This window comes from Electrona antarctica (assembly GCF_951216825.1).
Source record: "Electrona antarctica genome assembly, chromosome: 5".
NCBI lineage: Eukaryota > Metazoa > Chordata > Actinopteri > Myctophiformes > Myctophidae > Electrona > Electrona antarctica.
In genome coordinates, this window is record NC_136810.1 from 56191208 (window position 1) to 56211147 (window position 19940).

The 19940-nt window shown below is 44.3% G+C and overlaps 2 protein-coding genes across 2 annotated transcripts; both read right to left on the reverse strand.

Annotated features, from left to right (window-relative positions):
• Window positions 1–9099: 9099 nt before the first annotated feature.
• Window positions 9100–10776, reverse strand: LOC306924055 (cytidine and dCMP deaminase domain-containing protein 1-like; the record flags this gene model as incomplete). The annotated part of the gene is made up of 1 exon (XM_079502396.1): window positions 9100–10776. The coding sequence occupies one exon, from the start codon at window positions 10774–10776 to the stop codon at window positions 9100–9102; it is 1677 nt and encodes a 558-aa protein (XP_079358522.1).
• Window positions 10777–17867: 7091 nt separating this feature from the next.
• On the reverse strand, window positions 17868–18398 carry LOC306924056 (NADH dehydrogenase [ubiquinone] 1 alpha subcomplex assembly factor 4-like; the record flags this gene model as incomplete). Its single annotated transcript, XM_079502397.1, has 1 exon — window positions 17868–18398. The coding sequence occupies one exon, from the start codon at window positions 18396–18398 to the stop codon at window positions 17868–17870; it is 531 nt and encodes a 176-aa protein (XP_079358523.1).
• Window positions 18399–19940: the final 1542 nt, after the last annotated feature.

Sequence of the window (19940 nt, forward strand, 5' to 3'; positions counted from 1 at the left end):
TATATTCTTGGGGGTCCTTGACATGAAAATGTTTGAGAACGACTGACATAGAAACAGGGTTTTGCAGAAAACTGTCATGATTTAGAACTTAGACATTTGTAGAATCTGGTCTCAGGTCTAAATGAGTTAGTGTCACACAAAGCCTCTTTGAAAGGGTTAACAACAAAGAATACAAATCAATACAAAATGCTCTCTATACTGTATGGCAGATATGAGGGCTATATATATATAGTGGCCCACTTGGAAATTGTGTGACTGTAGTAGCATTGTGAACATTAAAAAAAAAAAAAAAAAAATCTATTTGTCTCCCAATCCCAACACAGTAAGAAATACTTTCTATCTAGTGTCTACGTTTTTAACTCGGGATAGCTTTCAAATTTAATGTACTTTTTTTCCAAGGTGTTATGCTAAAGGATAACACCGTCCTTGATTGGAGAATCCGACCTGAGCAAGGAATTGATAAATTGTTCAACATGCAGACAGACAGCGACCTTTCACCCCATATGAATGAACACTCATTCAGTTTGTGGTATTGTATATCTGCGTTGTCATTTCAAAGAAAATCTTTTTCCCCATCTTAAATCCAGGGAACATAATGCAACGGTTGGCAATCCATTAATTTCACACTACACACACCGTCATCATTAATGACAAAAGTGACTGGAGGCAGCCCATTTATAACCTGACTCCGCCAGATGGGGCAGCAGAGAGTACACTGGGTTCCCCCCTCCTGCTCCCATCTGGGAACTCTCAGGCAGACTTGATGCCCAGCCACAAAACGGCCTGGCCAATCAGCAGCAGCTAGAGGCGGGATAGCTGCTGCTGATTGGCCAGGCCGTTTTGTGGCCGGGCATCAAGTCTGCCTGAGAGTTCCCAGATGGGAGCAGGAGGGGGGACTCTCTGCTGCCCCATCTGGCGGAGTCAGGTTAACCCATTTAGGCCTGACGTCGAAATTAAAACAATGTCTTCAAAATCCTAAAGGTTTTCTGAAAAACCTATGTTTCTATGTCGGTGGTGCTCAATATTTCATGTCAAGGACCCCAAATGTAATTGGCCGCCGACCCCCATCTGAAAATATGTTGTTCCAGGAACCTCTCAGAAGCAAAGATTTGAGTTAAAAATGTTCGCTCTGAAAGAATATAATATTCAATGATTTGAGGCACATTTTCAAGATTTTTCAAAAATGGCAGACCTACGAGTGGCGCGCTATGAGCTTGTACATCTGCTATTTTTCAATAGCTAAATTATAACAATGTTTAAAACGCCCAAAATGGGTATTTTGCTTGTATTCAAAGGCCTATTTTGAGCCGAATGACACTCCAATGAATGTATAATCAAACAACAATGTGTTACAGGCATATTACGTGTTATTCCAAATACTGAATAGGCCTATAATTCGTTTTAAATTCCATCCCTAATCCAATAGAACCCTCTCCTCCAACCACAACTTGGTTTCTTTGTTTCTGTGGTGTTTCAGAACATGGGGAAAAAAAAATGTAATTATGATAACGGCACAATGTTTTTGGGTTTGACTTGTAGCTTAAAATCAGTGGTGGAAAAAATACTCAATTGTTTTACTTAAGTATAAAAGTACCAATACTGCAATTTAGAACTACTTTGTTACAAGTAAAAGTACGGAATTGAAAATGTACTTGAGTAAAAGTACAAAAGTATCGGCATCAAAATGTACTTAAAGTACTAAAAGTAAAAGTACTCATTGTGCAGAATGTTCACAAGTTCAAAATGTGTACAAAATCAAATACAAATACCTCAAAATTGTACTTAAGTACAGTACTTAAGTAAAAGTACTTAGTTACTTTACACTACTGCTTAAAATGTAATAATAAACATCTCAGACAATACAGTATATGTAGTGATTAGTGAATGTAAACAAAGCCAACTGTTTTGTTTCAACAGGAGTCTCCATGTAGCCTAAGTCAGTATAATCCTATCCAACCTACCTTGGTGTGACCCTCGACAGAACTCTGTCCTTCAAGGAACACCTAAAAGGGACGGCAGCTAAGGTGAAGTCCAGAAACAATCTGCTCTGCAAGCTTGCTGGTGCAAAATGGGAGGCGGCAGCCTCCACACTGCCCACCTCAGCACTGGCCCTGTCATAGGCCTGACTCACAACTTCGCAACAGATTGATGTATGCTTGTTGTATGAGATGTATAGCTGATGCAAGCTCGCAATGCATTTCCAATGGGAGTCACATGGTTTGACACAACATCTGTGTTGTATGAGGGGGAGGGGGGCAGTCGAAACACAGCCGAAAGCCCTACAACAGCTTGTAGTCTAAAATGTTGTATCAAACCATGTGACTTCCATTGGAAATGCATTGGGGCGGCCATGACACTTACATCTTGCTTACATCTAGCATGCATCAATGTTGTATGCTAGATCGAAATAGGTGAGGGCATATATGAAAAAAAGGCACCTTACCCTAGAAAAATTGCAACAGAAGGTTTCTCAACTGTTTTGTGTAGTATTAGGTGTCCTTAATAACATACTAAAAGTTTACCAAAGTTTGACCATGCGAAAGGTGTCATTTTCAAGATGGCCGCCGCCAGTTCTTAAAAGACCATTACTCATCCATTATTCATCCTAGACAAGTAATTTTGGTGTCTAACCCTATGTTTTAGTTATGTAGGAATCCAATTAGCTTATATAAATTAGAGTTATGATTATAATAACTAGTGTATTTGAAAAAGTGGTTATAAGGTGGTTATAAGTGGTTTTAAAGGTTCAAAATGAACACTTTCCAATATAAATTTACATTTATCCTTTTTCCACGTGCCATAATGCCCATCATTGGTGATTTTACTTGTAATTCAAATTATGTTGAAGCTTTCAACAATTTACTTAAGGAATAAATGCATTATTACTGTGTGGTACTGTGAAATTAGTCAAAACAGGGCCGCCACGTGAAGGCTCAGTACCGCTAACCCCTATTTTTTTTTTGCTTTTTTCATACTACACCGTTCTATTTCATGGTTTCTGACCATGAGAGACTCAATGGAATACCTATTTTTATTATTGGGTGTGTCTGGACCCTTATTGTGCATATTTACAAGATAGTGGCTACCCGAAATAGTGCTTTACCATGATTTCTACCATGACTGTTGACTGTTTTGGCAAACACAAGCAATATTAATCCATTGGCTAAGATTCATGGCATAGAAGGAACATATTTTCTTGAGCTTGCATATTGTCAAAATGGCTGCAAACATGAAAAAGAAAAGAGACATTACATTTCCTGTCAGATCCTATTACCCAGGGGGGCAAACCACCCCTTTTTGGATACCTGCATTTGCCATAACATCAAAGGTTGACCACCAGAAATATCTATGACCCAATAGAATCACAACCTATATGGACACACCGGTCAATTTCTTTGCTGGAAATGCAATATGGCCACCACAATATTAGCCCCCATTAGCCTATAATGCGGGTGAATAGGGCAACATTTTTAACTGAGGGATATTTCCACGAAACTTCACAGGTTGATCAATGATATGAATACCATAATGGTTTGTATTGGAAGTTTCCATGATATCCAATATGGCCACCACAATACTAGCACCCAGAAAATAGGTTTGGCTTCTGAACCAGATGAGCTATAAATACAAACTCATGGTTTCTAACCACGAAAGATATTATTGTTCTGGGGTGTTTATTTGCAGAAAGACATCCCTCTGGCTGTATTTTGGTTTTGTTCTACTGTTTGTTGGAATTTCCTCTGTTTATGTTGACAATCATCCCTGGCAGGATCGTGCATCGCTGAGTATGGATGGTCTCTCAGTGACGGGAATGCAGTCCCCTGTCCATCTACAGAGCCAGCCTGGCCTATGTCAATGAACAAGACAATATCATGTAGCTGTATCAAAGGCTGCCAGAAAATCTGTTCATGTGCCAGGGACTGGAGACAAGATGCAGCAGGAGCTTAACTCCATTCCTGACTGGGAATGTCTCAGATGCATGCATCATTCTGTGTGCTCTTTATGGGCCCAAAACCACTGGCTCAACTCCAGTCCGCTCCTCTGACAAGTGTCCTGCTCACTGACAAGAGTGACATCCTAGCACACTGGGAAGAGCACTTCAGTGAGGTCTTAAACAGAGAGTCCTCAATTTCCGAAGAGGATATTGCCACGATACCCCAGCTGCCAATCAAAGCTGATCTGGCTGACCCCCCCACCAGTGCAGAGACAGTGAAAGCACTCCAACAACCCACTTCTGGAAAGGCACCAGGAGGTGATGGGTTGCCTGCAGACATCTACAAGAATGGAGGTATGGCACCTGTACCAGGTAATCTGGATAGGGGGAAGTCCCTCCAGACTTCAAGGACGCATCCATAGTGCATGTTTACAAGAGGAAAGGGGACAGGGCATACTGCGATAACCATCATGGTATAGCCCTCCTGAGTCCTGAACATCACAGTAAAGATCTTAGCAAGAATCATCCTCAACCGGCTAATCAGCCATGCTGAGAATGTTATCCCTGGATCCCAATGTGGTTTCCACGGAGGCAGAGGTACCTGTAACATGATCTTTTCCATTTGCCAGCTGCAAGAAAAGTGCAGAGAGCAGAAGGGTCTCTATATGGTGTTTGTCGACCTCACCAAGGCCTTTCACACAGTCAATCGTGAGGGCCTGTGGCAGATCCCTGGCAAGTTTGGCTGTCCAGGGACATTGATCTCTCTCATCGCGTCCTTTCATGACAGGATGCCAGCCAGAGTCCAAGATAATGGTGATGCATCCCCAGTCAGGAATGGAGTGAAGCTCCTGCTGCATCTTGTCTCCAGTCCCTGGCACATGAACAGATTTTCTGGCATAGGCCAGGCTGGCTCTAGATGGACAGGGGACCATCACTGAGAGACCATCCATACTCAGTGAAGGGATGTCCGGCTTGGCGATGCACGTCCCTGCCAGGGATGATTGTCAACATAAACAGAGGAAATGCCAACAGAAACAGTAGAACAAAACCAAAATACAGCCAGAGGGATGTCTTTCTGCAAAGAAACACCCCAGAACAATAATACTTAATAGAGGGAAATTATGGCTAAAATATTTACAGTATATATCTCTCGTGGTTAGAAACCATGAGTTTGTATTTATAGCTCATCTGGTTCAGAATTTAGAGCCAACAAATCACCAATGATGGGCATTATGGCACGTGGAAAAAGGATAAATGTAAATTTATATTGGAAAGCGTTCATTTTGAACATAAATACCTTTAAAACCACTTATAACCACCTTATAACCACTTTTTTCAAATACACTAGTTATTATAATCATAACTCTAATTTATATAAGCTAATTGGATTCCTAGATAACTAAAACATAGGGTTAGACACCAAAATTACTTGTCTAGGATGAATAATGGATGAGTAATGGTCTTTTAAGAACTGGCGGCGGCCATCTTGAAAATGACACCTTTCGCATGGTCAAACTTTGGTAAACTTTTAGTATGTTATTAAGGACACCTAATACTACACAAAACAGTTGAGAAACCTTCTGTTGCAATTTTTCTAGGGTCAAACCATAATTGCACCTGTCTAAAAGGTGTGAGTGAGGCCATACTCTGCAGCAGAATATTGTGCCCCTGTCTGGTCTAGGGCCCCCATTGGAAATGCATTGCGAGCTTGCATCAGCTATACATCTCATACAACAAGCATACATCAATCTGTTGCGACCGTGTGAGTCACCGCTAGGTCATCACACACACACACCAAGTGGACACCCAGCTCAATACCACCATGAGAACCATAACCGGGACTATTCGCTCCACACCACTCCCCTGGCTCCCAGTATTATCAAACATAGCCCCTCCACACATCCGGCGAGCAGCAGTATCTCAAAGGATGCTTCAAAAGGTCAAAGACTCTCCCCACCTTACCAATCCATGCAGACATATTCAACCCACCCACTGCTCGACTCCCATCTAGACGATCAATTTGGAAGAACCCCCCCCCCCCCCCCCCCATCAGCTGACTTCACCATCCAATCAGCTTGGAAAAGGGTCCCAAACAAACACCTGGTGTCAGACCCCAACCAACAGGTCCCTGGCACCACCTTCCCAAGGAGACAGTGGTCTACGCTCAATAGGTTCAGGACTGGACATCATGGCCCCTGCTTGGCCAGCCTTCACAAATGGGGCAGTAGCCCAAGCCCACTGTGTGCGCGGGGTGAGGAGAAAACCATGGAGAACATCATTGAAGTATGTCCTCTCCGAAGACTGGAAGACCAGGAGGCAACCGCTTGGCTTAAGGACTTTGCATTCGCTAAATAAATATGCCATAGCGTGCCACTATACAACTTTTTGAGTGGTGCAACCACTCCAAGGAACACCTATGTCCACCTGTCTGTACTATGTCTGTCCCTATGTTTAGAGTACCAGTAGGGGCAAAAGTGGCGCTGTTGTGCTAGAAACAGAGAGAGATAGTGTTGCACTGTTGCCTGCTAATTACAGAGAGAGGGGGGGGAGAGGTGTCTGCTAAATGCTAATTTCCCCCACACATTAACTCTGTCATTTCTCGGGACGGCTCGCCGGAACCGTTCCTGTGGGTCTGGAAGTCCCGGGGACCCACCGGGGACCCCCACAGGGAGTTGCACCACTCATTTCACATGGGTGTGTGAATGGGTGAATGTAATGCACAATCTATGTAGAGAGCCTTGGACAAAGGCGCTATATTATAAATGCACCATTTACCAAATATGTTAGATCAAAGGTCATGTCTCACCTAGACACAGTATCCAACACAAAACTTAACCTGATGGTCAAGATTCAATTAATCCCCTGAGCAAGCAGGGCGGCTCAGGGGTAAAAAAAAATCAGCGCTTGGGCAGGAAACCAGGTTCAAATACGGGGTAGAAGAGGAAAGTTGCCATAGTGCCATAATGTTATGGTTAACGTCACATTGAAATTGTACCAATACTAATTTGATTACTTATTTTATTTATTCATTTATATTTATATAGTTGGAAAAATGATAGGCTAAAATTACTCCTGTTCTTGACAAATAACCAATCCTACCACATACAATGTAGGATTTCATGAGTCAGGCTATTATAATCGGGTTCAGGCTATCGGGCTACGTATATCGGGTTCAAGGTTATCCAGGTTTTGGGTTGATTGGAACAGAATTTAGCTTGGGCTGCGTCTCTGGCTCAACTTTTCAGGGCCGATTATAGCTACACGGCACACACATGTTACAGTATGTCATTTCAATATTTTTTGAAATATTTAACTTTCATGTGTTCAGCGGGAGGGAAGCCATGCAGGCAGGTAGGGGTTAAAAAAAAGAATCACACCCGTGTGAAGTGAGGGGCGTTCTTATCATCGTACATCATCATGACGTAAAATAGACACATATGTCCATTTGCTCGCACACTATGACGTAAAATTCTACATTCATTGTCAATGGGAATTTTATGTTTGTGTAGGAAAGTTTGTGGACAGACACCAAAAGCTGGATATAGGCTAGTGCCCCTCAAACAATTACTAGGCTACTTTGAATTCACAACCATGTGAAATGAGGGGCACTCTTTCAATTTATGTTAGCGGACATTGCTACATAAGGTAGGCCTACATAAGGTGGTCCCTTATTGGCCAAGCGCTCCCACCAACATGTGAAATTGGTTAGCTGATTTGCTCGTTTACATAAGACGTAAGTTTTCCCTTCAATGTCAATGGCGTTTAATGTTTTGATATTTAATTGATGTCATATTTAGCGGAATTATCAGCTCTTATCATCATACATCATCATGCATCATCTCATACTGGCCAATCAGAATGCCTGTTGCCTGTGATTGGTTAGCTGATTTTCTCGTTTACATGACGTACATTTTCCATTCAATGTCAATGGAGTTTAATGTTTTGATGTTTCATTTACGTCATATTTAGCGGAATTCTGACGTAACATTTGAGCGGACATTTGACCTGAATTCCCCTTTCATTGTCAATGGCAAATCTTGAGACATGTGAGTACAAAAGCCGTATAGGGGCCCCTTAAAAATCACACCCGTGGGGCGCTCTTGTCATCGTACATCATCATCAAGAATGGTGGTCTCTTATTGGCCAAGCGTTCCCTGCACCAACATCTGATTGGTTAGCCGATTTGCTCGTTTACATATGACGTACATTTTCCCTTCCATGTCAATGGCGTTTAGTGTTTTGATGTTTGATTTACGTCATATTTGGCGGAGATTTTACCTAATTTCTGCTTTCATTGAAGGGAACGATGGCGTCTGATGATGTCAACAACATGATGTCCAATCACATGAGCACTTTCCTTGCTCAAACGGACAGACAGACAGACATACACACAAAGCTGTGCATTGGAGTGGCTTCACCGCTCATAAATTTGCAGTAGGAGACTAGGAGCTTGTATAAGCCCCTACAATGGTTTGTTCATTCATCACTCATTTACCTTTTCTTCCTATGGGTATTGTTTCTTGAAAGTCTGTAGCATCCTCTCCAAAACAGAACTATGCAGTATCCAGGTGGTTCCATGTGTTTGACTGAAAGAGAGGATCAAAACATAGGGTTGGTAATGGTAAACCAGGGTACACATCCTTGCTCCTTCCACTGGGAATAGTATGCCATCAGTAACACAAGAATAGATTCCATTTATCCAGCTTTGAGCTTAACCATAAGTTAAGGCCAAGAATTACACTTAAATATCTTACTTTTAACCTATTTGTACACAGACTTCAAAGCCGTTTAAGCCTGCACGAGGGAAGGAGGAATCACATGGATTATTATTATTTTATTTTATTTTGTTTAATCTTTTACTGACTTTAGACTAGTGTTAAAGGGACATTTCACTGCTGGAAGAAACTGCAGTCTCGAGAACAGTACAATTTGAATGGCCTCTATGGCCAGAAAAATAACGAAGTCTGTGTGTTCGACTAGGGTTTAACTGGACTACAATGGCCATAATGCTTTGGTTACTGCCCCTCCTTGTGGAGAGGGGGAGGTTGTGTGGAGGTGTGACAACATGTAGTCCAGGAAGGAAGTGAGACCAATGTCTTGACGCATGGTGAAGTGACCCTGTAAATTATCGGAGGTCTGCCAATGAATTGTGATCATTTTCTCTTTTAGTTGCAAACGGGGGGCGTGTCCTGGGTTGTGTCCTGGCAGCGTTTCTTGTTGCACAGCTTCTCCTCTTCGGCCTGCACGCCGTCGTGCTTCCACGCCAGTCCGTCGGCGAGGTCGGGCGAAGAAGACGAACCCTTCTTCTTCTTCTGCCACACAAACTTCCTCACCCCCTTGAGGCCGCCGAACCTCAGGTAGGAGATGTCTCCCTTGTCCTTGCCGCTGTCCTGGTCGGTCGTGTAGATGTGAGTGATGCCCGCGGCCCTGATCAGGGGAACGCACTCGTCGCACGGACACTTGGTGACGAACATCATGGTGGGCTCCCACGCTCTGATCTCCCCGGTCCTGAAGGTGAGAGCGTTCTGCTCCGCGTGGATGCTGTATCTGTACTTGTGTTTCTGTCGTTCCTGCTGCTGCTGCTGCTGCTGCTTGATGTCCAGCTGGCGGTACTCTGCGTACGGCGAGCCCACCGGGTAGGCGTTGTAGCCGCAGCCCAGCAGGTACAGCTGCCCCGTGCCACCGCCTGTCCCTCGTCCCTTGGCCCAGATGACCGCACCGACGCCCGCCTTGGGGTCCTCCGTCTGGTAGGAGAGCAGTCTCGCCTGGACGATGCAGTGGCGGGCCACCTCTTGGGAGACTCCCTGGTGAGGAGACGTGCTGCACGACGCCACCGTCGGCGAGGACTGGGGCGGCGGCGGCTCCGCCGCGGTAGGAGGCTGCTGCTCCTCGCTGCTGTAAAAGCCGTGCTGAAGCATGAGCGGGACTCCGGCGGCCACCGACGCCAGCACTCCCAGGAGCTCCCTCATGTTCTGCCTCAGGCTGGTGAACCAGGGCTCCAAGCAGAAGTTCTCCAGGCCCATGTGGGTGAGGACGCCGCGGTGCTGCTGCTCCGTGCCGACCAGGAAGTCCCTGGAAAGGCCCTCCAGGTGTTTCCTCCGCTGCCCGGAGAAGAGCTCCGGGGCCTCCACTCCCGGGTCGTCTCGACTCACGCGCTCCATGAAGTCGCTCCCCCTGGAGGTGTCGTCTATGAACTGCGTGAGGCCCGGGGCCAGCGGCTCCAGCAGGAAGCAGATGTTGGGCCGGCTGATGGACTTCAGCCTCTCCGTCGCCACGGCGTCCAGCGCGGCCTCCTGCGTGACGCGGTCACCGCCGCCGGGCGCATCGTGGGAGGTGCAGTGCTGAGAACGGTCCACGGTGGAGACGGACCTCAGCAGGCTGACCTCGGGGTCTCCGGGCCAAAAGGTGATCTGGCTGACTCCGGCGTTGATGATCAGTTTGAGGCAGGTGGCGCAGGGCCTCCTGGAGAAGTAGAGCTGGCATTCGGACAGTCTGCCGCCCCCGTGGCTGACGATGGCCACCTGGCCCGCGTGGAGCTCTGGACCCGAGCAGTGGAGCCCCACCACTCTGCCGTCCTTCACCACAACCACGCCTGTCCGGTGGACGGCCTCGTTGCCGTCGCCTCTGTCGGCCTCCGACTCGTCTTTGGGAAACGACTCCATCCACAGGCTCAACAGGGTGAACATGTTCACCTTGGATAGCCTGGGGATGTACCCTTGTAGTCTGGTGTCCGTCTGTGTGCTAGCATGCTGTGCCTTGCGATCATCCCGTCTGCGCTGACACGTATCCTGGCCATCGTGGAGTGAATCCTGGCTTATGTGGTCGCTTCTTTCGGTAGCCATCCGGTGCTCGGGTCGTGCGGTTTGTCTCTGACTCTTGTCCTATCCCTGGGGTCAAAGGCATTTGAACCCAACGGCACCTTATACGCAGACCGAGCTCTGGTATGACGTCACACACACAACACAAACCATGTTGCCTAATGCAGATACGTACTGTATACGTGTGTGTGTGTGTGTGTGCATGTCCGTGTGTGTATACAGTATATATACTGTATGTGAGTGGTGACTTTCTTCATCTCATTTAAATATAAAAACATTGAAATTAAATTTATATTTTTTATCTCAGCATCATCTAGAGAACTTCAGCTAACTTGCCATATTTTTTATACCGTATTTGTTTAAAATTATCGGATGGCTTGTGATATAATATAATATAATATGAGCCGAGGTTTCCTAAATGCACTGTCACTGTCAGAAGGTGGAAACAGCAGTGCAAAATGAAGCCGCCACATGGAGTTATAATTTATAACTAATAATGTGGCGGCTTCATTTTGCACTGCTGTTTCCACCGTGCCCAAAAGAACAGAGCTACAAGCTATCGACAGCCATGGTGCAGTGTGTTTACAATTTGCAATTTACAATTTAGGCATTTAGCAGACGCTCTTAATCCAGAGCGATTTACATTAAGCAAGAACAAAAAGCATGGCAATACATCACATACATAAAAATTAGTTATCATGAAACATGCGTAAGCTAAGAACGTAACAGTGGAGTATCTAATGAAACTATACTATTCAGTATTCATATGCATACTATAAAGTGCTATGACTACATAAAACACATAAAATGTGTTGCTTTCTTTTGGATAGGTGTGTCACATTACCATGAACATACATACATGAACCACCCGAATGTTTGTTTAATTCCGCAGTTCAGTCAGATAACTCACGAATAGATTTAACCAATATTTATTATAGAAATGAATATACATGTGCATTTCCGTTTGGCAGCCGGAATGTAGACGGCACCGGGTAAGCAGTTTGGGTTGGCGCCCCAGCCTTTGTCCGCCGTGAGGAGGACGCCCAAAACACCCACGTGAGGCCTTTAGGAGGGCCATTCAAGCCGCAAGTGGAACCTGCGGCACCACCGTTGGCCCCGGTGGAGCCTGCGGAATCCACCACTCCCGAATGAAGTGTCTAGTGCCGGGAATCTGGTGCGACGCATAGGTCCTGGGTGCACCTGGTGAGAGCAGGAGAGGACCTGGTGAGACGTAGGAGGTGCCCGGCCAGGAGTCAACCACAGTGCCTAGTCCCTCCACGCGCCGGATGGCCCGGCGCGCCCAGTACCGGCAGAGTAGTTCTGGAGCAGCGGATTGTGTGTCCCTGGTTTTTCCCTAATGGGACTGATCGAGGGTAGTTACTGGGGCGTAAGTCGGGACTTGATCACCCCGGCTGGGTCACCTGAGTGAGGGGTATGATGTTGGAAGACCCGAAACTCCGATGACCTTGGGATACATCACAGAGGATACGTCCCAGTTGCATCCTTGCGATGTTTTTTAGTTCTGTGCATGAAATATATTATCTTGGCGTTCGGCTCTGCTATACATTTTCTCCCTGCTCAGCAAATTAAGCACATCAAGAGCAGAGAGCAAGAACATTAAGAGCAGGGAGATAGATATACAACAACCCCCATGGGAGACAACGAGCCCACTGGGAGCCCACTGGTGGTGCTGGGGAGGCGGTGGGAGCAAACAGGCGCATATACCAACAGTCCAGGGACAAATGACAGGAGGATGACAGCAGGAAGAACAGAGACTGAGTTGAGCTTAAAGGTGTAGTGAAATGAAAAATACGTTTTTCACACTTTTAGACCATCTCCGTGGTCATCATATGAGCATACCTAACAATGAATGCCAAAAAAATGGGAAAATACTAATTTTTGTGTGTTTTTATATCAAAAGTCCATAAAAATATTTTTTGTATTACTTCCTGAAAACGAAAACATGCTGCGTGATGACGTGTCGAGGCCAACATCGATAAAAGCCAATAAAAATGAAGCTCACCCGTATCCTCTCCATATGTGCGCATCCGTGCAGCACAGCTGCTATTGATTACAGAAATCCTCCGTTTTTATTCCCATTCCAGATAACATCCAGACAGTGTATTACTCGGTTTCAACTTAATCATCACGCTAAAATATGTATCTGAAAACATTATAGGGTAGAAATAAGCCACATAACAGTAAACTGGTACAGTTGGCCGTCTATTTGATTGGATTTGATTTAAGGGATGCGACGCTCTGATTGGTTCAGAAACTTCAGACCGGTGTTTCAACTTGAAACCGTTTGAAACTTCATAATAAAATGTCCACCATTTCCGTTTCATTACACCTTTAAGTAATTGTCAGCTGACTGGTTGACTGTCAGCTGACTACGTCATCGTAGGCAGATGAGTGTAGTACCAATGTAATACGCATGAATGCGCCCAAGAACATGGCATGAACACGCTCGAGTATATCTGACTGAACTAACTCCGCAATAAGCTACGCATCATTTATGATGCGTAGCCTGCGTAGCTAGTTTGTTCGGCCCAAAATATTGTGTTTGTTGTCATGATTTGTCACAACTCGAGTTGGCTCGACACAGTTGGCTGTGTCCGCGGCATAAACGTCTTTAAATAAATACTTTTTGAAAAGCCTATGGGGAAAATGAACGGGGAATTCACTTCTGCGATGCTCTATAGCAGTAAAGACTAGTATAGAGCCTAAAGTAAACTATAAAAAACACATGAAGTCTACGTCCTCATTCAGGCCAGGCGGGGTAATTGTATCCAAAGTGTGAATCCAGAATGTTTCCCTCTGGTTCAGTCTCCTGATGCGATCACCCTCTCATTCTCAACAGAGTGTCATTGTTCTCATGAGTATTATTGCCAAGTCTGGTCAGGATCGGAGCAACTGTGTGCCTGTGGCACCCAGGGGACCCTTGTGGGGCCCCTGATGTGTCCCTGGGTCCCTGATTATATAAATGCATTTCTCATTCAACTATTTGTATCCCTTTTTAACCTTGACCTATAACACTATTACACTTATTACACTATTTACACTATTACATTATTGCACTTATTGCACTATTACACTTATAACACTATCACACTTAATACTACTCAAGCTTTATTGTCTAGGTTAGAACCCGCTGCAGTGGTGTCCGATGAGAACTGAATCGGGATGCATAAATGTGTGCAAGCATAACCTTGATCAGACCACTGTTATATACTATCCGACTGTGCTTTGTCACGATGACTAGGCCAATCGTATCTATCCGTATATGGGTTTTACCGCATCGATCTGATGTCAGCACTAAGTCAGCCCATACCAAATATAGGGATTGTCATAGTAGACCGGTAGACCTGAATGAGCTAATCGGATATGTCATATATCCCAACGTGCTAGTCAGATGTCATATTTCTCAACATGCTATATGTCAGATATCCCCATGTATGGAGACTAAATATCCGGTGAGCAACTCTCCCATATCCGATAATGTGAATGGAAGTGAGGGTCTTCATTAGAACACTATAACACTTATTACACTATTTCACTATTTCACTATTACACTTAATACACTATTACAGTTATTACACTACTACTTATTGTGATGGCATAAGTCTATCAGCGACCGACACATTAGTAACTAGAACTGCACTCTGTCGAGTGCCTATACTTGCGTGTTGCACAAATGGCCTACTAGTGCACAAGCAGAGTGTGCAAGTACTGTCGACTGCTACGAACTCTCAAATCTCAGCCTCTCTTCTTCTTCTTTTCGTGTCTTTGAAGCATGTGGTTAGATGACAGTTTCCCATTTCTTTACACAGTCTTTTGCATTATTGTTGAACTCTGCCAGATCTTTTAAGCTGCAAGGTTTGGGTAGTAGAGGGCAGACAAGGCAGTGCTGCATCGTATGGTCCTCTTCTCCACATTCACAGATGGTTGGGCCGGTTTTGTAGCCCCATCTGGCCATAGCAGCTTTTGATCGCCCCGTTCCTGTTCTCAGGCGGTTGAGAGTCTTCCACCGGACCCATGGTGCTTCTGAGCCAGAAGGGAGGTCTTCAGAGGGGGGGATTCCCATGTCAATAGGAGGGGGGTCATTTTCAAGCTTTGTTGTCCATAGCTGGAGTCTGGTTTCTTCCCGAGATGTTGTTAGGGGCTGGACATGGCTGAGGAAGCTTCTCCTTGACTTCAGTCGTTGGGCCGGGGGTTCGTGTCCATGAAGGAGGTGGCGTTCATCACTGGTAGCTTTTGTCATCTCCACTCGGCTGGTGGCTTCCCGTCTCACATCTGCAGGGGCAATGCCAGCGAGGAGATGTAGGTTGTTCACGTTGGTAGGCTTCAAGCAACCAGTTATCAAGCGGCAGGTGTTGTTCAACGCTGAGTCTAGTTTTTTGGCATGGGTTGATCTCTCCCAAACAGGACACGCATACTCCGCAGAGGAATAGCACAGGGCCAGAGCAGTACATCTCAACGTGTGTGCTGTGGCTCCCCATTTTGAATTGGTCAGTTTCCGTAGGATGTTGTTTCGGGAGCTGACTTTCAGTTTGGTGTTCTTTATGTGTTCCTTGAAGGAGAGGGTGCGGTCCAGGGTTACACCAAGGTAGACAGGGTTGGTACAGTTCTCAAGTGGTGTTCCAGACCATTCGATGTTAAGAGGTCGGTTGGCTTCCCGGTTCCTGAGATGGAACGAGCAGACTTGAGTCTTCGCAGGGTTTGCGTGTAGGTGGTTGCGCTCGTAGTAGAGGAGTAGCTCATCTAGGGCTGAGGTGAGGTTTGCTTCTACTGCTTCAAACGTAGTCTCTTGAGATGTTATACAGAGGTCGTCAGCGTAGATGAATCGCTCAGTGTTCTGGTCCATTGGTTGGTCATTGGTGTAGATGTTGTACAGTAGTGGGGCCAGCACACTACCTTGCGGTAGGCCGTTCTTTTGTCGTCGCCAGCGACTTTGCTTGTTGTTCAGGGTAACATAGAAGCGCCTATCTTTCAAGAGGGCTCCAATGAGGTCTGAGAGTGCCAGGTCTTTTGTCAGCTCCAAGATCTTCTTTAGGAGGAGGCGGTGGTTGACAATGTCGTACGCGGCAGACAGATCAACAACTTACAAATTACAAATTACATATACATATATACAACTGTACTGTAAGATATGTACCTTTATGTTTCAGTGACGGGTGGATTAAAGTTAATGCCTCATGTATGTAATCTGAAACCTACCTTTATTACGTCACCATCGAGAGCCAGTTATACCCTGGCATTGGTACTCTCTGTAAAACATTGGTACTCTCTGTAAAACATTGAAATTATATGTACCAATGCCAGGGTATAACTGACTCTCGATGGTGACGTAATAAAGGTAGGTTTCAGATTACATACATGTAGAGGCATTACTTTGAATCCACCCAACACTGAAACATAAAGGTACATATATTCATATAAACAGTACAATTTACATATATACATGTATGTATATGTAAGTTGTATATATGTATATGTATGTAATTTGTAAGTTGATGAGTAGTATACTGTGGTTACTTGGGTTGTTTTATGCATATACCATGGCTGAATGATTTGAGAGTGATGTAATGAAGATATGTACCAATGCCAGGGTATAACTGGCTCTCGATGGTGACGTAATAAAGGTAGGTTTCAGATTCCATACATGAGGCATTAACTTTAATCCACCCGTCACTGAAACATAAAGGTACATATCTTACAGTACAGTTGTATATGTATATGTAATTTGTAATTTGTAAGTTGATGAGTATAGTATACTGTGGTATACTTGGGTTGTTTTATGCGTATGTCATAGCTGCATGATTTGGTTTACAGAGCAATGGAGAAAATCCGATTTGAGAGTGACGTAACGTCATTTGAGAGTGACCTAATGATGGATGTCAGGGACATCCAACACCCCAGCCATAGCCTGTTCAAGCCCACGTAAACGCTACATGAGCATCAAGAGCAGCACCTCCAGACTCTTGAACAGTTTCTACTTGTCAACCATTAGACTGCTGAACAAGAACTAGGACTGGTGACGCCGCACAGACTGAACTGAACTGGTCTCTTGTTCTAGTAGAGACTACTTTATATATACAAATAGGCTACATCACTTTATTTATTTTTATATATGCATACATATTGTACCATGTAGATTAGTCATGTACTATGCACTTTATGTCTTCTTTTAACTGCAATGATGACTCTGAGCCTGCACAAACAAGAATTTCACCCATGTTACTTGTAATGTGATGTGACAATAAAGTTTGATTCTGATTCTGATTCTGATGAAGATATGTACCAATGCCAGGGTATAACTGGCTTCCGATGGTGAAGTAATAATGATATGTTTCAGTGTCGGGTGGATTAAAGGTAATGCCTCTATGTATACATGTATGTAATCTGAAACCTATACCTTTATTACGTCACCATCGAGAGCCAGAGCCAGAAGTATATTAGTAAGATGGTTACTCCCAAATATCTCATTTTATTTGGATACCATTTGATATTACATAATAACATTGTTTCGCAGCTGACCACCTACTAACAAATTGTTACAGTTTTTGCAGACAACAGTACACAACTTAGTGACTACTGGTTTACTTATACGTGTGAAATCAGAGTAAGCAGCGCAAGCATGAGCCCTAATCAATTGGCTATTTCCAGTCATGCAGTGGAAATAGCCAACCACACGACACATTGTGACTATATGCAGATTGGCTATTTTCGGTGCAAGACGCCACCGTAAGACAAAGGGCAGTATTATGCGTGTCTTAAGTACCAGGTCTTATTACTTAACTTAAGACCTGGAGGCGTGATCAATGCCATTTGGCTATTCTGAGTGGCCAAACAGCATTGACCACACCTCCAGGTCTTAAGTTAAGTCATAAGACCTGGTACTTAAGACACGCATAATACTGCCCAAAGTGTGCATGGCTTAACCCATTTTGACCGGAGATCAGATTCTAAAAATGTCTTGTCAGACAGTGGTTCTTCGATTTTTCAAAAATAGCAGACCTACAAGCTCATAGCGCGCCACTCGGTGGCGCGCTATGAGCTTGTAGATCTGCTATTTTTCAATAGCTAAAGCATAACATAATAAACACCAAAAGGGGTTAAGAACCCTTTAACTGCTTCACATTGTCCATCTTTGGTGGGATGATTTTGACTTCAAAGGGGATAAAGAACTTCAGGTGGGCTTTCATGTCTTTCACGTTAAGGGAATACTCCCGTGCGATCTTCTCAGGGGTCCATGTTTGCGGATCCCGCTTGTGACTCGCAAGGGCTCTGAGAGCCTCCACGATAGACAGTTTGCCTTTAGGAACGTCTGTGATGTCAACGAGGCCATACGGGTCCCCCCCGGGTAAGCGGTACCTCAGTGGTCTGCGCTCCTCTTCTTTCTGCTCCGCGTGCTTTAGCGACTCCGTTTCTGGATCTTTCGACTCCACGTACACGGACTTCAGGAGGGACAAAAGAGGGGCATTCTTTTTGTGGATTGCATCGGTTACCTCCGGAACTTCGGGACCGATCTCAGCCTCGGGTGGAACGTTAACCTGGTGATGTGGTGCTGGTTGTGGCCTCTGCTTGGATATTTCATGGTGTACGCGGTTTTCGAGATTAAAATTCCTAAAGATCCGTGACACCATATTTGAAATTGTACACAAAAACTGCATTAACAACAAAGACTATACTATACTGTACTTGTTGAACATAATGTTGATGCCTCCCTCGAGACAAACTACACTCAACAAACCACACTCAACACTGCCCTGTTCTCTACTCAATGTGTGCTAGTATTCTTAGAACCCGGCTAAAGATGTCGAACTCCCAAACCTGATAACGGGGTCTTATATTCTCTCCTTGAGAGATGCCACATCATACTGCTGATGTCACTCCGTCTTCACTTGAGCTTACACAATAACCTATAATAGTAATACTAATTGCGACTGTAGGTCGCAGTTTACTATGAAACCGTCAGTCACGCCTTGTGACACGCTCCATATATGGCCAGTACAGAATTTATTCCATATGTTGATCTGTGACCTCAGGGCGTGCTACTACAACATATTGATCTGCTTAGACACATACAGTATGACGTAAATTATCCATTCATTGTGAATGGGATTTAACACTATAGCTGAATATAGGATAATAATAATAATAATAATAATAATAATAATAATAATAATAATAATAATAATAATAATAATAACAATAACAATAACAATAACAATAATAATAATAACAAGTAATGATGTAATTAATACAGGTGAGTGAGGGGTTATAACTGGCTTTAGATTGTGACGTAATAAAGGTAGGTTTCAGATTACACATGTATGTATATGTAAGTTGTATATATGTATACGTAATTTGTAAGTTGAAAAGTAGTATACTGTGGTTACTTGGGTCGTTTTGCGTATGCCGTGGCTGCGTATGACATAATGATGATATGTACCAATGCCAGGGTATAACTGGCTCTCAATGGTGACGTAATAAAGATATGTTTCAGTGTCGGGTGGATTCAAGGAAATGCCTCTATGTATATAATTTGTAAATTGATTATCAGTATACTGTGGTTACTTGGGTCGTTTGATGCGTATGTCCGTAGCTGCGTATGACGTAATGAAGAAATGTACCAATGCCAGGGTATAACTGGCTCTCGATGGTGATGTAATAATGATATGTTTCAGTGGGTTTCGGGTGGATTAAAGGTAATGCCCCTATGTATACATGTATGTAATCTGAAACCAATGCCATATAAAGCACAAATTAATCATTACGTCATATACGCAGCCACGGACATACGCATCGGAGCACCTGACAAACAACATTACTTGCACGCTCTGCTTGCGCAAGTAATGAGCGACTGACAGGTCTATCAGCGACCGACAGACGGAATTTGACAATGTTTTGACCTCGTTCCTGCTGGAGAAATTACAACAGGCTTAAAGCTAGTTAATTGTCATGATTACTTTATTGACGGGCCGGTACAATCTCACTTACAACCACACTTAATTTGCAAGCGCCTTATACGGAAGTTGCGTGGAACAATCGGTTGTTAAGTCTGGCATCGATTGCTAGGGCTCCCCGACCAGTTACGTGCGTGCTTACACTACATCGTATGGCTGTTTTGAGAGCGGCGGCTTACGTGTGCTTTTCAGAAACACCTGCGACGTAATTAAGGGACA